The sequence below is a fragment of the Ammospiza nelsoni genome, chromosome 13, assembly GCF_027579445.1.
Source record: "Ammospiza nelsoni isolate bAmmNel1 chromosome 13, bAmmNel1.pri, whole genome shotgun sequence".
NCBI classification, from domain to species: Eukaryota; Metazoa; Chordata; class Aves; order Passeriformes; family Passerellidae; genus Ammospiza; species Ammospiza nelsoni.
The window spans coordinates 21,377,384-21,398,506 of NC_080645.1; the positions used below are offsets into that span (position 1 = coordinate 21,377,384).

General features: G+C 61.1%; 1 protein-coding gene across 1 annotated transcript; it reads left to right on the forward strand.

The window, feature by feature from the left end:
• Positions 1-118: 118 nt before the first annotated feature.
• TANGO6 (transport and golgi organization 6 homolog) lies at positions 119-20,105 on the forward strand. The gene is made up of 17 exons (XM_059481509.1): positions 119-808; positions 1,009-1,125; positions 1,843-1,963; positions 2,649-2,773; positions 3,213-3,375; positions 3,862-3,944; positions 5,472-5,584; positions 6,908-7,084; positions 8,467-8,593; positions 9,097-9,276; positions 12,047-12,181; positions 13,507-13,959; positions 14,133-14,190; positions 15,682-15,834; positions 18,042-18,193; positions 19,095-19,208; positions 19,799-20,105. The coding sequence occupies exons 1-17, from the start codon at positions 119-121 to the stop codon at positions 19,973-19,975; spliced, it is 3,138 nt and encodes a 1,045-aa protein (XP_059337492.1). The 3' UTR covers positions 19,976-20,105.
• Positions 20,106-21,123: the final 1,018 nt, after the last annotated feature.

Genomic DNA, 21,123 nt, shown 5'->3' on the forward strand with positions numbered 1-21,123 from the left:
CGTGCCCTCCTCCCGTCCCGACCTCCTCAAGATGGCGGCAGCGGCGCGGCCCCGCCCCTCGCGCCCTCCCCAAGATGGCGGCCGGCAGCGGCCCCGCCCCTTCCCTGGCCTCCGCAGCATGGCGGCGCTCACCGACAGCGCTCCGGACATGGCGGGCGGCGCGCAGCCGGGCCCGGAGCCGGCCCGTGTGCTGGAGGCGCTGGAGCTGCTGCTGGGGCCGCCCGCTGATAGCGACAGCGCCGCCGAGCCCGGCAAGGAGCGCGCCCTGTGCCCGCAGACGCTGCGCAGGAACGCGGCGGCGCTGGAGGAGCGGCTGTCCGGGGCAGCGGGCTGGGCCGCGCTGCGCCAGCTCCGGACGGCCGTGCTGTCCCGGGCGCCCGCGCTGGCGGCCGGGGTGGCGGGCCCGGAGCCGGGCTGGGCGGCGGCCTGCGGGCTGCTGGCGCTGCTGCTGTGCCTCAAGGAGCGCCTGGCCGCGCTCGCAGCCGCCCCCGCCGCTCCCGCCGCTCCCGGGGCGCCGCCGCCGCCCGGCGCCGACACGCTGAGCGTGGGGCAGGAGCGGGCGCTGCGGCGGGCGCTGCGGGCCGCCGTGGGGCTGGGGCTGCTGCCGCACCTGCCGCCGGGGCTCGGGCCGGGGCCGGCGCCGGGGCCGCCGCCCGGCAGCCGCGGGGCCCGGCTGTTCGCCGCCGTGGCCGCGCTGGTGGAGCTGGCCCGGCTGCCCGCGCTGGGCGCCCCGCTGCTCGCCCGGCACCTCCGGCTGCTGCTGTGCGGGCTCTGCGCGCTGGGACACGGCCCCGCCGCCCTCTGCCAGGTCCGTGCCGCACTCGCGGCCCGTGCCCCGCTCCCCGGGGGTGCCGTGCGTGTCCCAGCCCGCTCCTCCCGCGGTGCCTCCCGTGTCCTGCCCCGTGTCAGAGAAGGGAGGCACGGAGCCCGCCCAGGGGAGCCCGCGGGGCACCGGCACACCGCCCGGACCGAGCTGTTTTATCAGAGCCCCGGTGTGTTTTGTTCCAGGGCGTTTCGGACGCGGAGCGAGCGCAGTGCCGGGAAGCCCTGGGGGATATCCTGGACCGTGTTTACCAGCCGATGGCCGTGCAGGAGCTGCTCGTCCTGCAGGGACAGCCCAAGCAGGTACCCGGGGCCATCCCCGACACCGGCCTGTCAGCATCCCTACCCCCGTGGTTACCGCACGCCGAGGATGCTGCTCCGCTGGAAATGTTCTTACACCTTAAAAACCCGTCCCCGAGCGCTGGAGGCTGCTGGGTGTGTGGCAGGAGCGGAGTGTGGGTGTGTCAGGGACTGTCATCGCCGCACGTGCCACCTTGGCTTGGCACCCACATCCACTGTGCCCGGCCAAGCACAGCTCCTGCTCCTCCAAACCTCGCCCTTCCCGCTCGGGGGATGACACAGGGCACCTGCTGCTCTCTGCGGCTGTTCCAAAGCATCCTGGGGAGGAGGAGATGGGGAATCTCTTAAGTGTTGTTTTAGGAAAGTCCCCATGGGAAAATGCCTGTAATAGAATCATAGAATCCCAGAGTGGCTTGGCCTGGAAGGGAACTCAAAGTTCATCTCATTCCACTCTCTGTCATGGGCAGGGACAATTTCCACCGTCCCAGGTTGCTCCAAGCCCCATCCAGCCTGGCCTGGGACACTTGCAGAGATGGAATAGCATGCTAAGCACCTGAGGGCTGATCTCTCGTTAATTCCTGATTTGCTTTGTGCCGCTGCATGAAGCAGCAATTCAAAGCCTGTGTGCTGTGCTCTGTCAGAGCATGGGCTGTGCCCAGGGTGGGCTGGGCACAGGTGTGTGCAGGCAGGCTCCTCACCTGCTCCTTTGCTGCCTTGCAGAGGTGCCCGGGGGCGGCTCCGGGCTGGCTGCGGCGGCTCTGCGGGCACCTGCTCTCCGAGAGGCTGCTGAGGCCCAGCGGGGTGCAGGCCGTGGTTCGGGGTGTCCTGGAGGGCACAGACGGTGAGTGGGGGGCCCTGGGCCCCAGCATCACAGATTCAGAGGTGTCTGGAGACCGTTCACCCCGGAAGAGCAGAGCCACAGAGCTGGGTGTAGGGGCTGGCTTGTGCCAGGCTGAGGTGGCATGGTGACACACAGACTGTGCCTCTGACTGCACTGAGCTCCCAAACTGCTCTGATTTGGGATACACATGTGTTAGAGGGCCACGCTGGAAGGCTCCAAGCCTGTTTGTGCCTCGATGGGGTTACACAGTGTGTGTGTCCAGATCAGTCCTGGGGAGTGCCCTGTCCCAGTGCCAGTGTGGTGGGAGCTGCGCTGGGCACTGGGCTGTGAGAGCTGTAGGGACAGTGAGACCCATCCCATGCCCTGCTCTCCGTGTCCTGCCAGGGAAGGAAGCTGTTGCTCTCCACAAGCTGGATCCCACAGTTTTTAGTGCCAAAATCTCATCTGGCCAACTCCAACCGCCCAAGCACAACCTCTCCACCTTTTGGCTCACCCACCTGGCTGTAGGAGTTGCTTTCCATTATCAGGGCTCTTGCAAAGCAATTTTCCCCTTTCTATCCTTTAGTTCAGATGTCTCCTGAAAGAGCAATAAAAACTCAAAATCCAATTTTTGGCTAGGAACACCTGGCTTCAGCCAGAGCTGGCCGTGGGTTGAGCTGACCCAGGATTTCTGCTGCTGCTGTAGGTGGTGCTGGTGCTGAAGCAGCAGCTCTGGACTGGAGGAAATGTGATGAAGTTGGGAAGATCCTGGCTGCCTGCCCCCAGCAGTGCCTGTCCCTCGAGGACTACTACAGACAGGTGTGCCCCCAGGTAAGCCCCTTGTCCCCTCTGCTGGGGAATGCAGAGCCAGCTCTCAGCTTGGAGGGTGCTCGGGCTCTTCCTTTTGCTCTAGTGTGGCCTGGCTCAAGCCAGCACAACGTGGAGATGGTTTCCTGGCAATAGGCCGTTTCCACTCTTGAATTTTCCATGTTTTATTGAAATGCTGGGTGATGTTGTCTGATCACACGAGGGACTTGTCACTGTGCTACACAGAGCTCTGTGTGTAGCTCTTTGGCTCTGGGAGTGGTGCAGGCTCCTGCTCTGACCCAGAGAGGTGCCCTGCGTGTGGTGGAAGGACCCTGGCTCTTCCACACACGGAATGTCACGCCAGCTGCCAGCAAAGCAGCACATGGGTGGCTCCTTGGCTGCTGCGAGGCGCCAGGCTGTCCCCTCTGAGGGGCTGCTGATCCTTGTTTCTCTTTCCTTGCAGATTCTGGACTTGCTGCACGTGCAGGACAAGGTGTCGGCGCGGCAGTTCCAGCGTGTGGCCACCAGCACGGTGCTGAGCATGGCCAGGGAGCAGCCCCAGCTGGCAGAGAGGCTCCTGCTGCAGCCCCTGCTGGCGCCGCTGCGCCGCGGCTCCGAGGCCACAGGTACCTTCTTGGGCTGGGGAAGCCTTTGGTTCTGCTCCTCACTGGTTTTTGTCGCTCCCTCCGAGTTTTCTCAGGCCAGGCTGGGCAGTGTGGCAGCCCAGCTCCCTGTGCTGACCCTGTCAGTTTGTCTGGGTACCCCATATTTACCCCTGTTTGAGTGCAGTCGCTGCAGCGTGGCAGCTGAGCAGTTTGGCTCTGCCCCGTGCTCCTTGGGAGCCTCTCCCAGTCTGACATCCTTGTTCTGGGCTTGCTGCTGGTTCCCCGCACGGGCCAGCAGCTCTCTGGGGAATCATCCATCATGGAGTTGTGGTCTGTGTTATTTCCCTGTCTCCTTGGGGGTTTATGACACTTCAGCACAATTAGGATGGCTAACGAGGGCTGCTCTGTTCCCATGGGGAGGGAAGGGAGCTGTGGGAGTGCTTTGGGGTGCAGGGAGTGCAGTTCTGGGCTGTTTTGGGGGCTCATGTGTGTGCCCTTTGCTTTCAGAGCTGGCACTGCAGGATTTGACAGCAGGGGCCGTGCTGGTGCCAGAGGTAGAGCTGGGCAGCTGTGTGGAAGATGTGCTCAAGGTACCATGTCTGCTTTGGGTGAGAAAAGGCTGGTTTGAGACCTGGTGAGCAGTTCAGTGTGTGCTGGGCCACACAAACCCAGTCAGTGTCTCCTGCAGTCATGCTCAGTTGTCTGGTCTTCATGTGCAGGAGGACCCCAGCCCCCACATGGGCTGTGCCAGGGCCTCACCACCTCACAGGAGGGATTCCTTCCAGTATCCCATTCAGCCCATCCTCTTGCAGTTGGAAGTTATTGCTCCTTGTCCTGTCACTCTGTCCCCTGTGCAAAGTCCCTCTCCAGCCCCCTTGGAGCCTCCTTAGGCCCTGTGAGGAGCTCTGAGCTTTCCTTGGAGCGCAGATCTTGGCCTTGAGGGATGGTGAGGTCCATCCTTGTGCTTCCTGAGAAGGGTGAGGACTTGGTGGAGGTGTCTCCTGTGACAGCTCCCCTCATAACTCATTTCCTGCCAGTAACCCCAGTGCCACCCTGCAGGCTCCAGCCGCTTCCTGCTGCACGTTCCAGCCCACAAGGACATCTCCACTCCAGGAATTCAAATTTCAGGAGCTGGTGACTTGCTTCCTGGCATGCCCCGAGGCAGGCTAAGCTCTTAAATGCTGGGATTGTTGTGTATTTTCCCAGTAACGATCTGTTGTAACTGGCTGGCAGGCAGAGACCGGTCTGGAGGGCTGCTCCCTCCCAGAGCAGTGCTGGGGGGGTTGGGGTAGGTCCCTCCTTAATGGCAGAGCACTGGGGGCCTGACAGCAGCCAGATTAGTGAGGGGACCCCAGGTTTGGGGGGGTTTCTTGCCTAACAAGTGTCATTTGATGCTTAGTGAGAAACCATCCTTGGGGCTTCATCGGGAGCCTTTGTGTACACAAGGGTCTGGGGAGGAGGAATGGCTCCGTGGGGATTAGCACATGAAAACAGCTCTGTGTGCAGCAGTGCAGCAGGGCAGGGCCCTTGGGGACCATTTCTCAGCCTCTGGGGAGGGTGCTGGGTGAGGTGCAGGGGAGGAGCAGGGCTCTGCAGTCACCCCTGAGCCCCTATAGCCCCCCAAGAGCCTCCACAGCATCCCCAGAGCCCCTGTAATGCTCCCCTGAGCACCAACAACATTCCCAGAGCCTCTGCAGTCCCCCCAGAGCCTCAGCTCAGCACCCACCAGCCCAGCTGCCCTGCTGGTGACTGATCTCTGTGTTTGAGATTTGCAGTCATTCAGTGAAGTTTTGCTCATGCCAGGGGACCTGTTGCATCCCTGGGTAAGGCAGGACCTTACTCCTGAGCAGCAGACTTCACGAAAACTGCCTGCAACCTTCCTGTAGCTTGGAGCCCTGCTGTGGTTAAACAAATTCCTAGAGAAAGGTGGTGCTGAAGGCAGGTTTTAATAGGGAATGCGGCATAATCAGGGAAGGCAGCCTCCAGACTGAGGGAAGAGGCTGAGAGCCCTCCACCATCCTCCCTGGCAGCTGCCCTGTGCTCAGACGTGTTCCTGGGCTCCCCTCTGCCCTGCAGGTGTTTGACTCCCCTCCCTGTGCCCCTCTCTCCCTCTGTAGGTGTTTGTGGTTGGCAATGACAGCTCGAGCCTGCTGCTGGGATCCCTGCAGCCAGTCCTGGGAGTGGTGTTTTCCCTCTATTCCTTCGCCAGGCAGAATGTGTCATACTTACGGTAAGGGAGCCTTTGTGCTCTGCTGGGGTTTCATCTGCTGGGCTCTCCCTCTCCAGCAGCCACAGGGCACAGGCAGGAGCACAGATCCTCCTCCTCACCCCAGAGCACTCTGTTCCAAGCAGGCAGCAACCCCAGGCCAGCACACAGCCTCACTGGCAGCCTGTTCTCTGTTAGTTTTTGTCTTCCCTGGAGCCAGGGTGTTCTGTGTAGGGCTGAGCGTGCCCTCAGAGCGCAGGGTGGCTCTGCCTGGAGCAGGGATTGTGGTTGTCCATGGATGGAGGGAGTGATGCTGGAAACTGGATGGAGGGGTCTACAAATGGCATAAAAACTGGGAAAGCAGTGTAAGCACTGCCTCTTGGCAGTACAGGATCATTCTCCAATCTGGGATCACTGTTCTGGTGCAATCCTGGCAGCTGATGCCCACAGCATGCCCAGCTCCCCGTGACTGGAGTACAGTGGGAAGCACCACACATGCCAGCCGTGGCAGGGACAGGGGTGACCAGTGCTGGCTGTCCTCTCTCCTTGGTACCATGAAGCACCACACGTGCCAGCCGTGGCAGGGACAGGGGTGACCAGTGCTGGCTGTCCTCTCTCCTTGGTCCCCCCAGGCTGTCCCTGCAGTTAGGACCAGCCTGGTGAAAGCATTCCTGGTGGGATTACACAGTGCTCTGGTGATGCTGGCGCGTGCAGGCTTTCCCTAAAAGGTGTGTGCACACACAGCCTGTGCTGTTTAATATTAAAGGCCTCGTTAATCACCCCAAAGAGCAGTGAGTGCTGTGACAGGCTGTGGGACACGCCAGGCTCAAGCTGCTGCTGCTGGGCCAGCAGTCACTGCTTCCTCTGCTCAGGAATTTGGCAGGGATGGCTGAACCCACAGCTGCCTGGAAGTGCTCGGGTTTCCAGACCCCTGGCACGGCTCAGTGTGGCTGCTCCACCTCACTACCCTGCTTCTTCCCTTGGCAGGGCTCCCCGTGCCACCTCAGTGCTCCCATCTCCTTCCTCCTCTCCCTTGGCACTGCCACCAGCCCTTGTCACTTCGGCGTGAGGCGCAGGCAGGGCGTGCCAAGGGTGTTCACAGCGCTTCCTTGCCAGCCTGAAGTGTGGAGGAACCCAAATCCTTCCATCTGGGAGCACCAGAAGGGCAGGATGTGCTGCTGATTCCCTTAGAACAGGCACAAATGCTTCAGCTGCCAGAGCCAGGAGCTGGAGCATCCCAGGGAGGGCTGCTCCAGGGCACTCCAGCCATGTCCCTCATCCCAAAGCTGTGCAGGGAGGGTGCAGTGGGCACAGCAGTGTCACCACTGGCTCCTTTCCCCTTGGCAGCTCCCCGTGCCAGGACATCCTGCTGTGGTTCCTGGAGAAGGCAGAGCGGGAGCAGGCCCTGGCTGTGCTGGGGGGCCTGGCTGGGCTGAGCAGCCACGTGCCCACCCTGCACCCACGGTGCCAGCTCCAGGTGGGCAGCGAGGGCGGTGCTGCCGTCGTCGTGCAGGAAACCATCAGGTGAGTGCTGTGGGGCAGTCCCTGAGTCACTGGGCACCCAGGGCTTTCCTGGCAGAGAGCCCAGGCAAAGCAAGGGCTGCCAGAGCCATCCCACAGGCTCTCATCCCTTCAGGCTCAGGCAGGTGACACTTCCACAGAGCCCGCAGAGCCAGCACAGCCCCCAGGTTCCCTGGACATGGTGCAGAGCTCTGACTTGCAGCCGCACAAAGCATCACGCTTCACCTGAGCGTTGCTGTGCACTCCTGCCTGCTGTGCAGTGTCTGGGAAGGGGATGTGCCTTTCCAGTCTCAACACCCCCCACATTCCAGCCCCCAGCCCCAGCCTGTGCGGTAGCACAGTGAGCAGAGTCCCTCGGGCACAGGTGGCACGGTCACAGCACAGGCGGTGGCAGTGCCAGCGTCACAGAGCTCCTCTGGTGTGGGCAGATGGCCTCTGAGTGGAGGCAGAGCTGCCCGTGCTGGGAGTTAACTGCAGCCTTTAGTCTCCAGCCACGCAGGCTGGGATGCCCAGCAGCAGGAGGCTGGCTTTGAACAGAGGGGCTGTGAGGGGCCAGGGCAGCACTGGGGGCAGGCAGGGGCACAGCTGTGCCAGGGGTGTGCTGGGAGATGGGGGCACCTGCAGTAAAATCCCCACAAATACCTTTGGTTGGATTGGCTTCTTTTCAAGCTTTTCCTGGCCTGAGTTAGAATTACAGACTGGTTTGGGTTGGAAAGGACCTTAAAGCTCATCTTGTTCTGCCCATGCCATGGGCAGGGACACCTTCCACTATCCCAGGGTGCTCCAAGTCCCATCCAACCTGGCCTTGGGCACTGCCAGGGATAAGACAACCACAGCTGCTATGGGCAGCCCCTGCCAGGGTTTCCCCATCCTCACAGGGAAGGATTCCTTCCCATTATCCCATCTAACCCACCTTTGGTCAGTGGGAAGCCATTCCCCCTTGTCCTGTCACTCCATGCCCTTGCTCAAAGTCCCTCTCCAGCCTTTTTATAAACTTTAGGTACTGCAGGGCCAGAATTAGAAGCAGCCCTGCCTTGCTTAAACTGGGACTACTTTAAACGTGTTCCATACTGGCTCTGCCCATGCCCCTGCTGCCACAGCTCTGCCTGACTTACCCAGCACCAATCATGGTGTTTATGGGCTGGATGAAATGTATGTTTTGGGCTCATGGTTTGTGTTAATGAGTGCAGGTTAGTTAATAAGCAGAGCCCAAATGACCTGGGCAGTGTTTGGCTCAGCTGCCTCCAGGCTGTGCTGGGAAGTGCTGGGAAGGAAGGCTTCCAGGGAAATGCAGCCTGGGATTTCACCATGCCCTGCAGGCTGGGTGCCAGGGGGTTCTGGGGGTGTTTGTGCTGGTGATGCAGCACAACCTGACCCTGTTCCAGCGACGAAGACGAGGCCCTGTACCAGAAGATCTCCTTGGAGCAGTGCCATGTGGAGAGCTTGGTGGAGCTCCTGTCCCACTGCCAGAAGAGTGGTCTGGCTGGAGACTTCTTCATCCACTGCCTGAAGGTGAGGGCAGCCAGCCCTGGTTGGGGCATGCCTGTGGGAAGGGGTTTCCTTGACAAGCAGAAGGCAAAAGGGGGATCATCCCCTGTGTGTGCTGGGGCAGCCCTGTGTGCAAGGAGTGGGAGCAGCCCTATCCCTGAAGGGGTTAACCCTCATCCTCCCCCTGGGCTGTTTTAACTACAGGAGCATGTCTGAAGTGTGTTGGAGGCTGGGAATAATCCCTGTTGCTTCCTTGGCTCCAGAAGAGGGGCCCCATCCATACCTGCTTCCTTTGATCTCACTTGGAGCCCCCACGCTTCCCCCCAGGCCTGGGTTGGACTGGGATTCTGTTCCCCAGCCCACAGTCCCAGGAGGGGATAGGGATGGGACACCCAGGAGCTGTGGACAGCTCTCAGAACCCTCCATCCAGCAGCTGCAGGGTGGTGGTGGTGTGAGGACTCACCTGGCATTGCTGGCCCCGTGTTTAACCCGATGTTTAACCCCTGCCTGCCCTCCCTTCCCGGCAGGAGCTGACTCAGGTGGCTGCGGAGGATGAGGAGGCTCCAAACCCAGCTGTGGAGCCTGGAGGGAGTTTGCTGGAGCTGGAGCAGGAGCAGGCCAGGCAGGGGAGGAAGCTGCTGGTCCTGCAGCTGGTGGCTGCGCTGTGCCAGGGCGTCTCGGACACCGTGTTCACTGACATGGAGCAGGTTGGTGGGCAAAGCCTGGGGGCATCAAATGAGCACTGCCAGGGGCAGGGGCTGAGCACTGCCAGGGGCAAGGGCTGAACAGTGCCAGAGGCAAGGGCTGAGCACTGCCAGGGGCAGGGGCTGAGCACTGCCAGGGGCAAGGGCTGAACAGTGCCAGGGGCAGGGGCTGAACAGTGCCAGGGGCAAGGGCTGAGCACTGCCAGGGGCAAGGGCTGAACAGTGCCAGGGGCAGGGGCTGAGCACTGCCAGGGGCAAGGGCTGAACAGTGCCAGGGGCAGGGGCTGAGCACTGCCAGGGGCAAAGGCTGAAGGAGCTGGGATTGCTCAGCCTGGGGAAGAGGAGGGCCCAAAGTGACCTTTAGAGAAACTTCCAGTCCCTTAAAGGAGCTCCCAGAGAGCTGAACAGGGACTTTGTACAAGGGGGTGACAGGACCAAGGGGAATGGCTTCCCCCTGACAGAGGGCAGGGTTAGAAGGGGTACACTGAAGAAATTGCTCCCTGTGAGGGTGGTGGGGCCCTGGCACAGGTTGCCCAGAGAAGCTGTGGCTGTGCCATCCCTGGAAGTGTCCATGGCCAGGTTGGATGGCAGCAACCTGATTAGCACAACTGTGCTCCTACATTCATGAGTGGGCAGTGCCAAATGTATGAAATATTGTAATTTCAAAGGCCACTGGTGCCCCTTGGCCCCAAAAAGGATATTTACAGTCTTTCCCCTGAGCGTGCCCTGGATGGGGTCAGTCTGGAAGGCAGCTGGCACCGAGGGCAGCCTGGCACTGCCCTCTGGATCCCTGCAGATCCCTGCAGATCCTGTGCCTTTCAGCCTCTCCTGCCGGGTTTATTGCTGCTTCCCCAGTGCCCCGGCCATGCCAGCTCCCCGTGCTGCCGTGGGCAGGGCTGTTCATGGCTCAGGCAGGTTTCCTCACGTTTCCTGCGGGACAAAGGAGCCTTTGTGTGCTCGGCAGCAGCAGAGGGGACACGGCCAGCCCAGCTTTGTCCCCACCTGCCTCCATCACACCCTCCCGCCGGGCCCAGAGGCGCTGGGAAATGGGGAAGGGCTCTGCCAGGGTCCAGCCAGGAGTCTGGGATGCAAACCCACGACCAAAGAAATGCAGACAAGAAATCCATTATCCTCCTGCCTGGGTTGTGTTTCAGCGAGGCCCCGGGCTGGGGCAGGGACAGGCTTTGAGCAGGTTCTGCACTCAGGGGTTCCCTGGGGTGTTTGGGGGCCCTAATGGGCTGGGAACAAGTGGGGTCCATCCTCCCAAAGGGGGAGCCCAGGAGAAGCAGCTGCTGTGCCGCCCCAGCTGCACATTTATTTTATTTATGTATTCTCCTCCATAACCAAGGTCAGCTTGATTTCCTCACTGCACCAAGGATTCTCTCCTGCCTGAGACACAGCTGTGCCCCAGTGTTTTATTTTTCTTTTTTTCCCTTCCACTTTAAAAATGTTTTTTTTTCCTAGATTATTTTTTTAAGTTTTAATTTTTTGCAGTTGCAATCTACTGTTAATTTATTCACAATTTTCCTTTTTTTTTTAAATATTAAATAAAACTTCAACCCCTCCAGCTCGTGTGTCGCTGTGTTGTGAGAGCAAATATTCCAATTTTTTTTACTTGCTTGCTATTTGATGGAATTTCTTCTCTGGAATAATTATCCCAGCAGGTACCTGAGCCTTTTATGCAGCCTTTTGCAAAGCCTTTTCCCACAGCCTCCCTCCTTGCTTAAGGAATCTGGCAGCTGAGGAGGAAATCCTGCCTGCACCCAGTGCCCTGGGGGTGGAAGTTTAGAATTTGGTGCAAGAGGACCTTGTTGCCCTCATGCTTTGTTTTCTGAAAGAGGAGCACAATAGTTCCTCCTCTGTTGCAACACACCTGTTAGGTAGGAGTGACCCTGATCCAAACCCTTCCCAGGCTTGTCTGGGAGAAGATAAGGCGTGGAGAACATCAACTCCCTCATTTCAGGATCTGTTAGGAGGGCAGGACGCCTGTGGGATCAGAGGTGTTGGTGCCAAGTGTGGAGAAGGCCAGTGCCAACCAGGCAGGATCGTTACATGTGGAATAAAAATATTGTGGGAAAGATCCCAAAGTAAGTGAGAACACAGGAAATGGCTCAGCTGGGGTGTCAGCTGTGCAGGATAAGGGGGAGGCTGGTGGGAGGATTGCAGACAGGGGCTGGAGCTCCTTGGCTCTGGGATTTCCAAGCCTTTACCCAGGGCAGTTCCATACACACCCACCCTGAGCTCCCCTTTGGGACTATCCCAGCTTCCATCCCATGGTGGAGCCAGGCAGGAGGCAGGGATGGAGCTGGGATCCCTCTGTTCCTCCAGCCCCAGGGGGGCTTCTGCAGCTGAGAGACCCCCCCAGATTGACCATCACCTTGTCCCACTTGGCTGAGCAGCAACAGGAGGAAAATGGGAAGGGTTTCACAGAATTACAGAATCACATAATATTCTGAATTAGAAGGGACCCACAGGGATCATTGAGTCCAACTCCTGGCCCTGCACAGACACCCCAGTAATGCAGCCCTGTGCATCCCTGAGAGCAGAGTCTGAACACTCCTTGAGTTTGTGTGGGATTGTGCTGGGGAGGTCTGGGACAGGGACACTCGTTTGTGTGGGATTGTGCTGGGGAGCTGTGTGGGATGGGGGTACTCTGTGTGGCATTGTGCTGGGGAGCTGTGTGGGACAGGGACCCTCGGCTGTGCTCAGGGGCAGCAGGAGCTGCAGGGGCTGCCCTGGGCTGTCCCTGCTGCTGATGCCCATTCCCTTGCAGGTGCAGCAGTTCCTGGCAGCCGTGCTGCAGCGAGCCTGTGCCCACCCTGCTCGGGGCCCCGGCGCGGCGGCCGAGGCGCAGACCCTCGCCATGGCCATGGGGCTCGTGGCCGCCGTGCTCGGCGGGGCCGTCCAGGTGAGGGGTTTGGGGTGTGGGGTTTGGGGTGTGGGGTGTGGGGCTGGCACTGCCATGGCCAGCCGAGGGTGCAGTGGCACAGCTGGATGCCCTGGCTTGGGGTCCCTGCTCGGTCACAGCCTGTAAATACATCTAGAGACACAGACATACAATTTTTTTCCTTGGGGCAGTGCTAGGGTGTTGACCAAGGATTCCATCAGAGCACGGCACCCCCCAAGAGCCCAATTAACTAATTGATAATCTCTCCTAAAAAGGCACTGTCAGAACAGTGCAGTCACATACAGCATCTTTAAATACCAGCCCTGCACCCTCTGCATCCCCACACGGTCGCAGACTCTGGCTGCAGAGCGTTGTGAACTTCCCATGTGGGCTGTACCCTTGAAAATCCCCTTATACTTTTATATTTACATTTTATACATATTTATATTGTTATTTATATCTCTCAGTTACCTTGTAATGCCTGTATATATATGTGAGCTCTGTGTCAGTCAGTGGAGCTGCCATGGGGAGCAATGGCACTTCCATTAACGTGCTGCCATCACCGAGCTGCTGGGGTTGTTTCATCCCTGGATTTGCCCTAAGGAAGATCCAGCTGTTAACAGAAAAAGATTATTTATTGTCTCTTATTGCTAAATTTCTAATTTAGCAATTAGAAAAGAACTGTAGTTGAAGAGAAGTTAAAGCCAGAGTCTTGTGGCTGCAGTGGGCCCCTCCCAGCCTAGTTCCTGCTACCACTTTTGCATTAATGGGAGTGACATAATTTGGAAAATGGAATGTGAAAGGTTTTGGAAGGAGCTGCAGAGCTGTTTGGGTTTCAGCAGGCAAGGGGTTTTATGCAATCATCCAAAATCTCTGCTGAAGCACCCTTTTTCAGGCCTCACATCCCAGATTTTAGCAGTTAAATCCAGGTTAGGGCAAGAGCTTCTCCAGCTCAGGACAGCTCATGGCTGCTGTGCTGGGAGCGTCCTTCCAGGCAGGATTTATGGCAAGCGTGGCACTGAATTTGTGTGGAATTGTGCTGGGGAGCTGCACGGGACAGGGAGACTGGTTTGTGTGGAGCTGTGCTGGAGAGCCGGTGGGAGGGATGTCCCTGGCTTCGTCCCCGTACCCAGACCCTGCTGTTCTTCAGGTTCACGTGCTTCCCACCTTCTCCCGTGGCTGCTGCCAGGGCTGGGATTGGCACTGGGCCGAGAGGAGCTCGTGGTGCCCAGAGCCCAGTTCCTGACCTGGGGCTCCTCACCCCCATGCCCACCCTCCAGGCAGCATGCCAGGGAGCGAGCCCTCGTTCCATGGCTAACAGCCAGCGCCGCCCCTCTCCCTGCCAGCTGAAATCCAGCGATTTCGCGGTGCTGAAGCGCCTGGTGCCGCTGCTGGAGGAGCTGTCCCGCAGCTACCCCGAGCCCCTGACCCAGGAGCTGGCCTCAGACCTGCGCATCGCCATCCTCACCCACGGCGCCTGCTCGCCCGGCTCGCTGGGCACCGCTGCCCACGGGCTGCTGGGCACGCAGCCTGGCACGGCGGCACGGAGCCCTGCGGGCAGAGCCCCCGGCCCCCCTGCTCACAGGGACAGCAGCGGCACGGAGCAGAGCAGGGGCCGTGCTCCCGGTGCCTCTGCAGCCCCCCGAGCCCGCAGCCCGGCCCCGGGTGGGCTGCAGGAGCTGCTGGAGTCAGCCTGCGACCCCCAGCCCCCCGCCCGGGCCGCTGCCCTGCGCCACCTCGCCAGCCTGGTCACCCAGAGGGATCCAGAGGCAGCTCGGCTGCAGGAGAAGCTGCTGCAGGTACCGGGCTCCTGCTGAGGTCCCTGTCCCTTGCCTCAGTCCCTGTCCCCTGCTGTGTCCCCACCAGCAGAGCTGGGGCTGGACAGGCCATCAGGCTGGAGATGGTCACCATTACTGGAGCCCTCTGGCCTTGCTGGGTCACTGCTGGTGGCGCTTTGCTTCCTTCCTTCCAGGTGTTCCTGGAGAACGTGCAGCACGAGGACGCCTTTGTGTACCTCTCAGCCATCCAAGGTGAGCAGTGCCTGTCTGGGCAAGTGCCAGCCCTTTGTCAGGGAGGGTTTGTGCTGTGCCCTGGGAGTGGAGGGCAGCAGAGCCGTGGCCAGGCTGAGGGCTCGGCATCTCCTGCCCTCCCAGATTGTGGCTTTGTGCTGTTCCATCAAGCCTGGGGCCACACGTGGGCTCTATGCCGAGCTCCTGAAGCTGGAGACTTCATCTCCCAGTTATTCTTACTCCCTGGAGCTGGTCTCCATCCCTGTGCCAGGTCTGTGCCACAGGCTGGGACTGCAGTTCCAGTGCAGCGTGGGCACAGCCCCAGCACCCACGGAAGGGTCTGTTCAGCTGAGGCTGGCAGAGGACCAGGACATGGGGCACCCACTGGTGCTTCCTGAGGGCTCTGCCAAGGTGGCAGCTGCTGAGTACTCACAGCCCTTCCTAGGAAACCCTCAGGTCAGTGCTTGCCCCAGCACGCTCGGCACAGCCCCGCAGCTCTGGCTGCCGTGGGATTGCAGGCAGGTGTTCCTGCAGCGGCGACTGTGTGTGCCCTGTGTGACACTGCATGGTCACAGTGCCCTGGGCTCCGTGCAGGGGATGTGTGCCATGCCCCGGGCCCGCAGCCACGCTGGCACCGCTGCCGTGGGGTTGGTAACCTTTGGCAGCAGCTGGGAAAGGAGCTCATGCCGTGCTTCCCCTGCCTGTACGGGCTGGGCCTGTCCTTGCCCGGGGCTGCAGCACAAAGGCTGTAACGTGCAGTGATTAACGTGCAGTGATTAACGTGCAGTGATTAACGCCGCTGCAGCTGCCATGATTAACCCTGGTGGGTTCCTGCAGCACTGACTCACCGGCACCTGTGCCCTGCCGAGCCGTGCAGTGCCAAGCACAGGCCTGGGGGCTGTGCCAGATGGGTCCCCATGTCCCACTTGCTCCCTGGCACAGCATCAGGGCTGGGACTGAGCCAGGGGCTGTGGCACTGCTGGGTTTCATGGGGCCAGACTCCAGTGGTGTATTCCTGATGTGCTGGACATCACACCTGCAGTCCTGGGGTCAGTTTTGTGCCCCTCATGACGAGACAGTCATTGAGGGGCTGGAGTGTGTTCAGGGGAGGGCATTGGAGCTGGAGAATGGATGGATCCCTGCATCTGGGATGTGGTCTCTCACCAGCCCCAGGGAGATGCAGTGGGCATGCAGCACACACTGCCTCCTGCTTCCACTCTGGGCCAGGTAAATCCAGCAGGGACAGTGACACGCTGGCACTGTGTGCTGATGGCCAAGAGCTGGGAGCAGTGACCAGAGCCTGCCTGGGCCAGGTAAATCCAGCAGGGACAGTGACACGCTGGCACCGTGTGCTGATGGCCAAGAGCTGGGAGAAGTGACCAGACCCTGTGCCAAGCATTGGCTGCAGTGCCCATCAAGTCCTCACTGGTCAAAGGACATACCCAGCAGCAGGGAGAGGACACCTGCTGCCAACTGCTAAATTACTGATTTTCCAGTTTTTCTCCCCTGCAGGCGTTGCCCTGCTCTCCAGTGAGTATCCAGAGCGGATTCTGCCCGTCCTGCTGGCACAGTACGAGCGCCCAGCACAGGGCAAGGAGGACACCATGGCTGCTGTCACCAGGATGAAGCTGGGCGAGGTGCTGATGCGTGTCACCCGGGCGCTGGGTGAGTCCCTGGCCGTGGGCATGGCACTGCCCGCTGCCGGCAGCCACGGCACTGCTCAGCCTCACCATTACCAGGGGGAAAGCCCACAGGGGACTTTTGTTGTCAGAGGATGAGAAGGGTCTGAAAGCCCAAGAGAAGCGTGCAGGGGTTTGGCAGCAGCAGGAGCAGGGTGAGGGGTCCTGCCAGCAGCAGGAGCAGGGTGGGGGGTCCTGCCAGCAGCCCCCCATCCCCTCGGTCGGCAGCACCGGCCTTGGAGACTGCCGGGAAGCGCCCGGACACGCCGGGCTCAGAGGTGGAAGCTGGATGATGCCTTTCTGGCATCTGCTGTTGGGACACGTCCTAAAATGCCTTGTCTGCCTCTGTGGAGGAGGCCTGGCCAGCAGAGCACGCAGCTGGAGCTGTGCATGGCCAGGGAGGTGGCAGCAGTGTCCATGGTGCTGGGGCAGCCAGGCAGAGCTCCCTGGTCACTGGGTGGGCACTCTGTGCCTTGGCTGGGCATGCCCCTGTGCCACATTCCCTCGCACCAGTGGCATCCCTGGGCTCTGCCAGCTGTGGCATCGGTGCCAGGGTGTGCCACCATCCATCCTCACTGTTGGGATGGGTTCAGGACATCCCACTGTGTCCTGTGGGGCTCCAGCGACCAGCTCAGAGCCCCTCAGTCCCAGAGCTCCCCAGGCAGTGTCCGAGTGTCTGGCTGGGTGCAGGCTGTCCCTGGCAGCTGCCCTGGGGACGGTGGCATGTCCTGCCCTGGGCATGGTGGCACATCCTGCCCTGGGAATGGTGGCACATCCTGCCCCGGGGATGGTGGCACATCCTGCCCCAGGGATGGTGGCACGTCCTGCCTCAGGGATGATAGCATGTCCTGCTCCAAGGATGGTGGCACGTGCTGCCCTGGGGATGGTAGCACGTCCTGCCCTGGGGATGGTGGCACATCCTGTCCTGGTGATGGTGGCACGTCCTGCCCCAGGGATGGTGGCATGTCCTGCCCTGGGGACGGTGGCACGTCCTGCCCCGGGGACAGTGGTACGTCCTGCCCCAGGGATGGTGGCACGTCCTGCTCCAAGGATGGTGGCACGTCCTGCCCCGGGGACGGTGGCACGTCCTGCCCTGGCTCTCCCCACGGTGCCGCAGGAGCTGCTCCGGCGCGTCCCGGCTCGCCAGCATATTTATAGAACAAATTGCACCAGGTTGTTCCTGTTGCAGAGCTTCAGCACCTGAGAGCAAGGATTTATCCAGGGTTTCCAGGATCCCTCCACAGCTCTCTGTGGCTCTGAGCTCTCCTGCTCTGCCAAGGGACTATTGTGCCCCGCTCCTGCCCTGTCCCCAGCCCTGTGTTCTGTCCCACTGGAGTGGCTTTCCCTATCTCGGAGGGGAAAGGAAATGTTGCATGCCCCCTCTGTAGCCATCTGGCACAGAGGCTGGTGCACTGCTGGCTGTGGAGGGGATCCCACTCAGATCACCCTGCCCTGCTCGTACTGCTGTAATTCCAAGTGCTGGGATGCAGGCACAGAGCATGAGACATCCCCAGCAAATCCTTGGCATCACGGGGCTGCCCTGTGCTCCCCCACCCTGTGCCAGTCCCCAGCCTGAGCCCCACGTGCAGGGTGATGGGGGCTCCACTGCCCCAAGGATCATTCCTGTCCCCACACCCTGGGGCATCCCAAGCATCCACCCCAGTGCCTCCATCTGCTGCAGGACACCATTGTCTGAGGAGTTTCCAGACCTTGAGAGAGCTGGAAAAACATAGAATTTACAGGCCAGCTGGCCTTCTGGAGCTTTCTTTCCAGCCCTCAAGGCCCTGGCTGGTAGGAGGTGTGTCCACACCCACCGTGGGGCTCACAGCTGCTGTGGGGTGACCACACTCCTGGGATGGCTGTGGATGCTGAGCACGGGTGTGAGCTCTCATTAGCAGCTCACACATCCACAGCACCTCTGTGTGCTAATTGGGGCAGGGGATTGGGTCTGGATGGTGTCAGAATTTGAGATTCACACTCGGTGTGTTTGCAGAACCATGAGCGACCCCTTGGGAGGACTGGAATGTGCCAAAGAGCCCCAGGTTCTGTGCCACGGGGTGTGTGCTGGGGGGCACAGCCACACTCCAGATGTTGCGTGCAGCTGTTGAGTGGTGCTGCAAGGCAGCTGCCCCACCCCTCTGTTCCCAGAGGAGCTTTGGCAGGCAGGGTGACACAGGCTCTGCTCTCTGGCAGGGGACACGGTGTTCCAGCACCGGGAGCCGCTGATCCGCGCCTTCCTGCGGGGGGCCCGCGATCCCGACGGAGCCCTGAGGGCCAGCAGCCTCTCCAACCTGGGCGAGCTCTGCCAGCACCTGGGCTTCCAGCTGGGATCCATCATCCACGAGGTACGGCCCCATCCTGACCCTGACCCTCACCCTGCCCGGGGAGCATCGCGTCTCTCCTTAATGCTGCATTTGTTAGCACATGGTTGGGCTGCTGGGGACGTGGAAACGGGACCTTTCCGTATGGAAATGGGACATTTCCGTTAAGGACATGAGTGATAATTGCTGATATTGTGGGGTATAAAAGTCACGGGGCCTGAAGCAAACACTAGGGAGGTTCCAGCCTTCTAGCCCTAATTTTTGGTGCCTGCTCCACCCATGGCAGCCATTGCCAGAGGAGACCTGGGGGCACAAGTGGTGCCTGCCAGAGACACCTCCCGCTTAATGACACCTTGTTACTCTCCCGTTATCTTAATTATCATGATGGTTATCATCAGTATCAGGAGCTGGCCCTCACCCTCCCCGGCTGCAGGCTGTGGGTGAGATTTGGCTTTGGGAGCTGCTGGGAGATCCCAGTGGGGTGAGCCCGACCCCCAGGGGCCCAGCAGCCCTGGAGCCATGGGTCTGTGCCCCACGGGATCTTCACAGCCCGCCCCCTCCGGTGCTCCTGGAGTGAGACACCGTGGCTTTGGCACCGGGGCTGCTCCGTTCCCGCTCGGCACCGGTGGATCCCGGCAGTTGATGTGATGCCAGTGAGCCACACGCTGCTATTTTGGGAAGGTGCGAGCTCTGCTAATTCTCCCGGCTGTCACTGCCGGGATTTAATTAGATTCCTTTGGCTCTGCCTGATTTTTATACAGACTCTTGTACAGCATCCATGTGCTGCCTGGCCCTGGGGGAGCTGCTGGGAGCCTGCACCCAGCAGGGCACGGGGGTCCCATCCTCGTTCTTGGGCCATTGCCAGCACGTCGGTGGCTGCTCCATCTCTCATGCCCTGGTGATGCCCCCTGCCCTGTCCCCACAGGTCACCTGCTGTGTGACAGCCATAGCCCGCACAGACCCCGAGGCTGAGGTGCGAAGAGCCGCCGTGCACGTGGTGGTGCTGCTGCTGCGGGGGCTGAGTGAGAAGGTCACTGAGGTGGGTCAGCCCCTGCCGGTCCCTGGGGCAGGGACAGCCCCCAGGGGGCTCCTGGGCACACCTTGGGGCGCACCGTGCTCTCTAGGGGCTGCAGGGCTCATTCCCAAGCGGCTTCCAGGGCAAGTCCCGAGGCACTGAGATGCCCAGTTTGGGCATCCCCCACTAAAGGGTTCCCTCAGCAGATCCTGGGGAAGGCGGGCTTTGTGGGGTGTCCCTCTGAGCTGCTGGGCTGTGCCATGGACAGTGCCACGCCATGCTGGGGCAGTGCCAGCTCTGGGGAGCTGTGGGAGTTGTTCATCACTGATTTGCCTTGGAAATGCCCGGTTTTTCCGCGCTGCGGCCTCCCTCCGCAGTTCCCAGTAACGAGCGTGTTGGGACTCAGCTCCCGCGGGGGAACCGGCCGGTTCCCCAGGGGAACCCCCACGGCCGGGATCCCGACACGCCCCCGCGGCCCTGGGCTGCGGGATCGCCACAGTGTGCTGCGGGGAAACCGAGTCACGGGGGGCTGGGTGGTCGGTGCCCGGGGAAGGGGCAGCCCCAGCGTGCCCAGGGGCGGTGCTGAGCCCGGCCCTGCCCCGTGCCGTGCCCAGGTGCTGCGGGACGTGCTGCGGGACCTGTACCGCCTGCTGAAGCACGTGGCCGCGGCCGAGCGCGACGCCGCCGCCGTGCTGCACGCGCAGCTGGCGCTGGAGGAGCTGGACGCTGCCATGAGGAGGGTCCTGTTCCCCCCGCAGACCCTGGAGAAGAAGATCGTGGTGCTGCCATAGCGGGGCTGAGCCCTGGACATGAACTGCTCCTCTCTGGGGACAGGGCTGTGCCCTGCAGGATGCCGCTGGCGGTGTCGGGGGGAGGGAACTTCGCTGGGATGAGGTGTGGGATTAAACTGAGATGTGCTAATCCCTGTGTCCGTGGTGTCTGTGGGGCCGTGCAAAGCTCATGGGTGCCATTGTGGTCATGTCCCAGACCCTGTGACACCCCCAGGGTGAGCCCTGAGTTGGGCAAGCAGCCTGAGCCAGTGCTTCAGGCTCCCTGTGGCTAGGCAGCACCAAATGTGTGGCTGTCCCCGAGGGGAGTCAGGAGGGAGGGGGGCTCCCAAAGTGGAGTTCTGTGGCCCTCCTTGGCACTGTACTCACACCACAAGAACGCTGAACAGTCCGGGGGCTCCCTCACCACAGGGTCTGAGCATGGGCCCCTCTGCTGTGGCACCAAGAGCCCCTCCATGCTCAGGAGGGGCTAAGAGACCCTACAGGGCACCTGGCTGGGACCACCTCTCACCACTGTGTGCTCAGGGGTACCCCAACATCAGAGTCACCTCCTCCCTTTGGGCAGGGCAGTCCCCATGAGTGCTGCAGCCCCAAGGGCCCCATTCCTGCACACCCACAGTGTGGGGGAGCAGAGTCCTCAGGGACCCAGCTTGGTGCCCCCCTTGCTCCCCAGCCCCACTGTGAGCAGCCCCATTTCCAGCTGCCCTGTGTCCTGCCAAGGGTGGCGTGTCCAGCACCCCCTTCCCTGCAAGGCTGGGAGTCCTGGCCATGTCCCCATCCAGGGTGCTCCTGCTGCAGGGATCCCCTTTGCCAGCTCCTGGGGCTCGGGTCTCTGAGCCAGCCCCGGCATTTCCTCACACCCAGCTGCCAGCACAGCAGGACACGGCCGGGCTGAGAAACCCAAAAGTGCTGAATTTGAGCCCCGAGTCGAGGCTGTGCCTCCCACAGACTCAGAATGGCCCCTCCAGGAGCTGGCTGTCCCCTGCCATCGGGCCAGCACAGGGACAAGGTGCTGCTGTCCCCGCATGCCCCTGGTCCTGCCCTGGCACCCAGCGGCCACGGGGACAGGGGGACACGGGTGGCTTATGCCGCGGGTGGCACAGGAAGGTGACACGGGGGTGTCCCAAGAGCGGGGCGGGGGGAGATGCAGT

Excerpts from the sequence above, each read along its gene's own strand:
- TANGO6 (XM_059481509.1), top strand. The coding sequence starts at position 119 with ATGGCGGCGCTCACCGACAGCGCTCCGGACATGGCGGGCGGCGCGCAG. Across the intron at positions 1,126-1,842 it reads TGCAGGGACAGCCCAAGCAG|AGGTGCCCGGGGGCGGCTCC; the intron begins GTACCCGGGGCC and ends GCTGCCTTGCAG. Across the intron at positions 15,835-18,041 it reads GCGTGTCACCCGGGCGCTGG|GGGACACGGTGTTCCAGCAC; the intron begins GTGAGTCCCTGG and ends GCTCTCTGGCAG.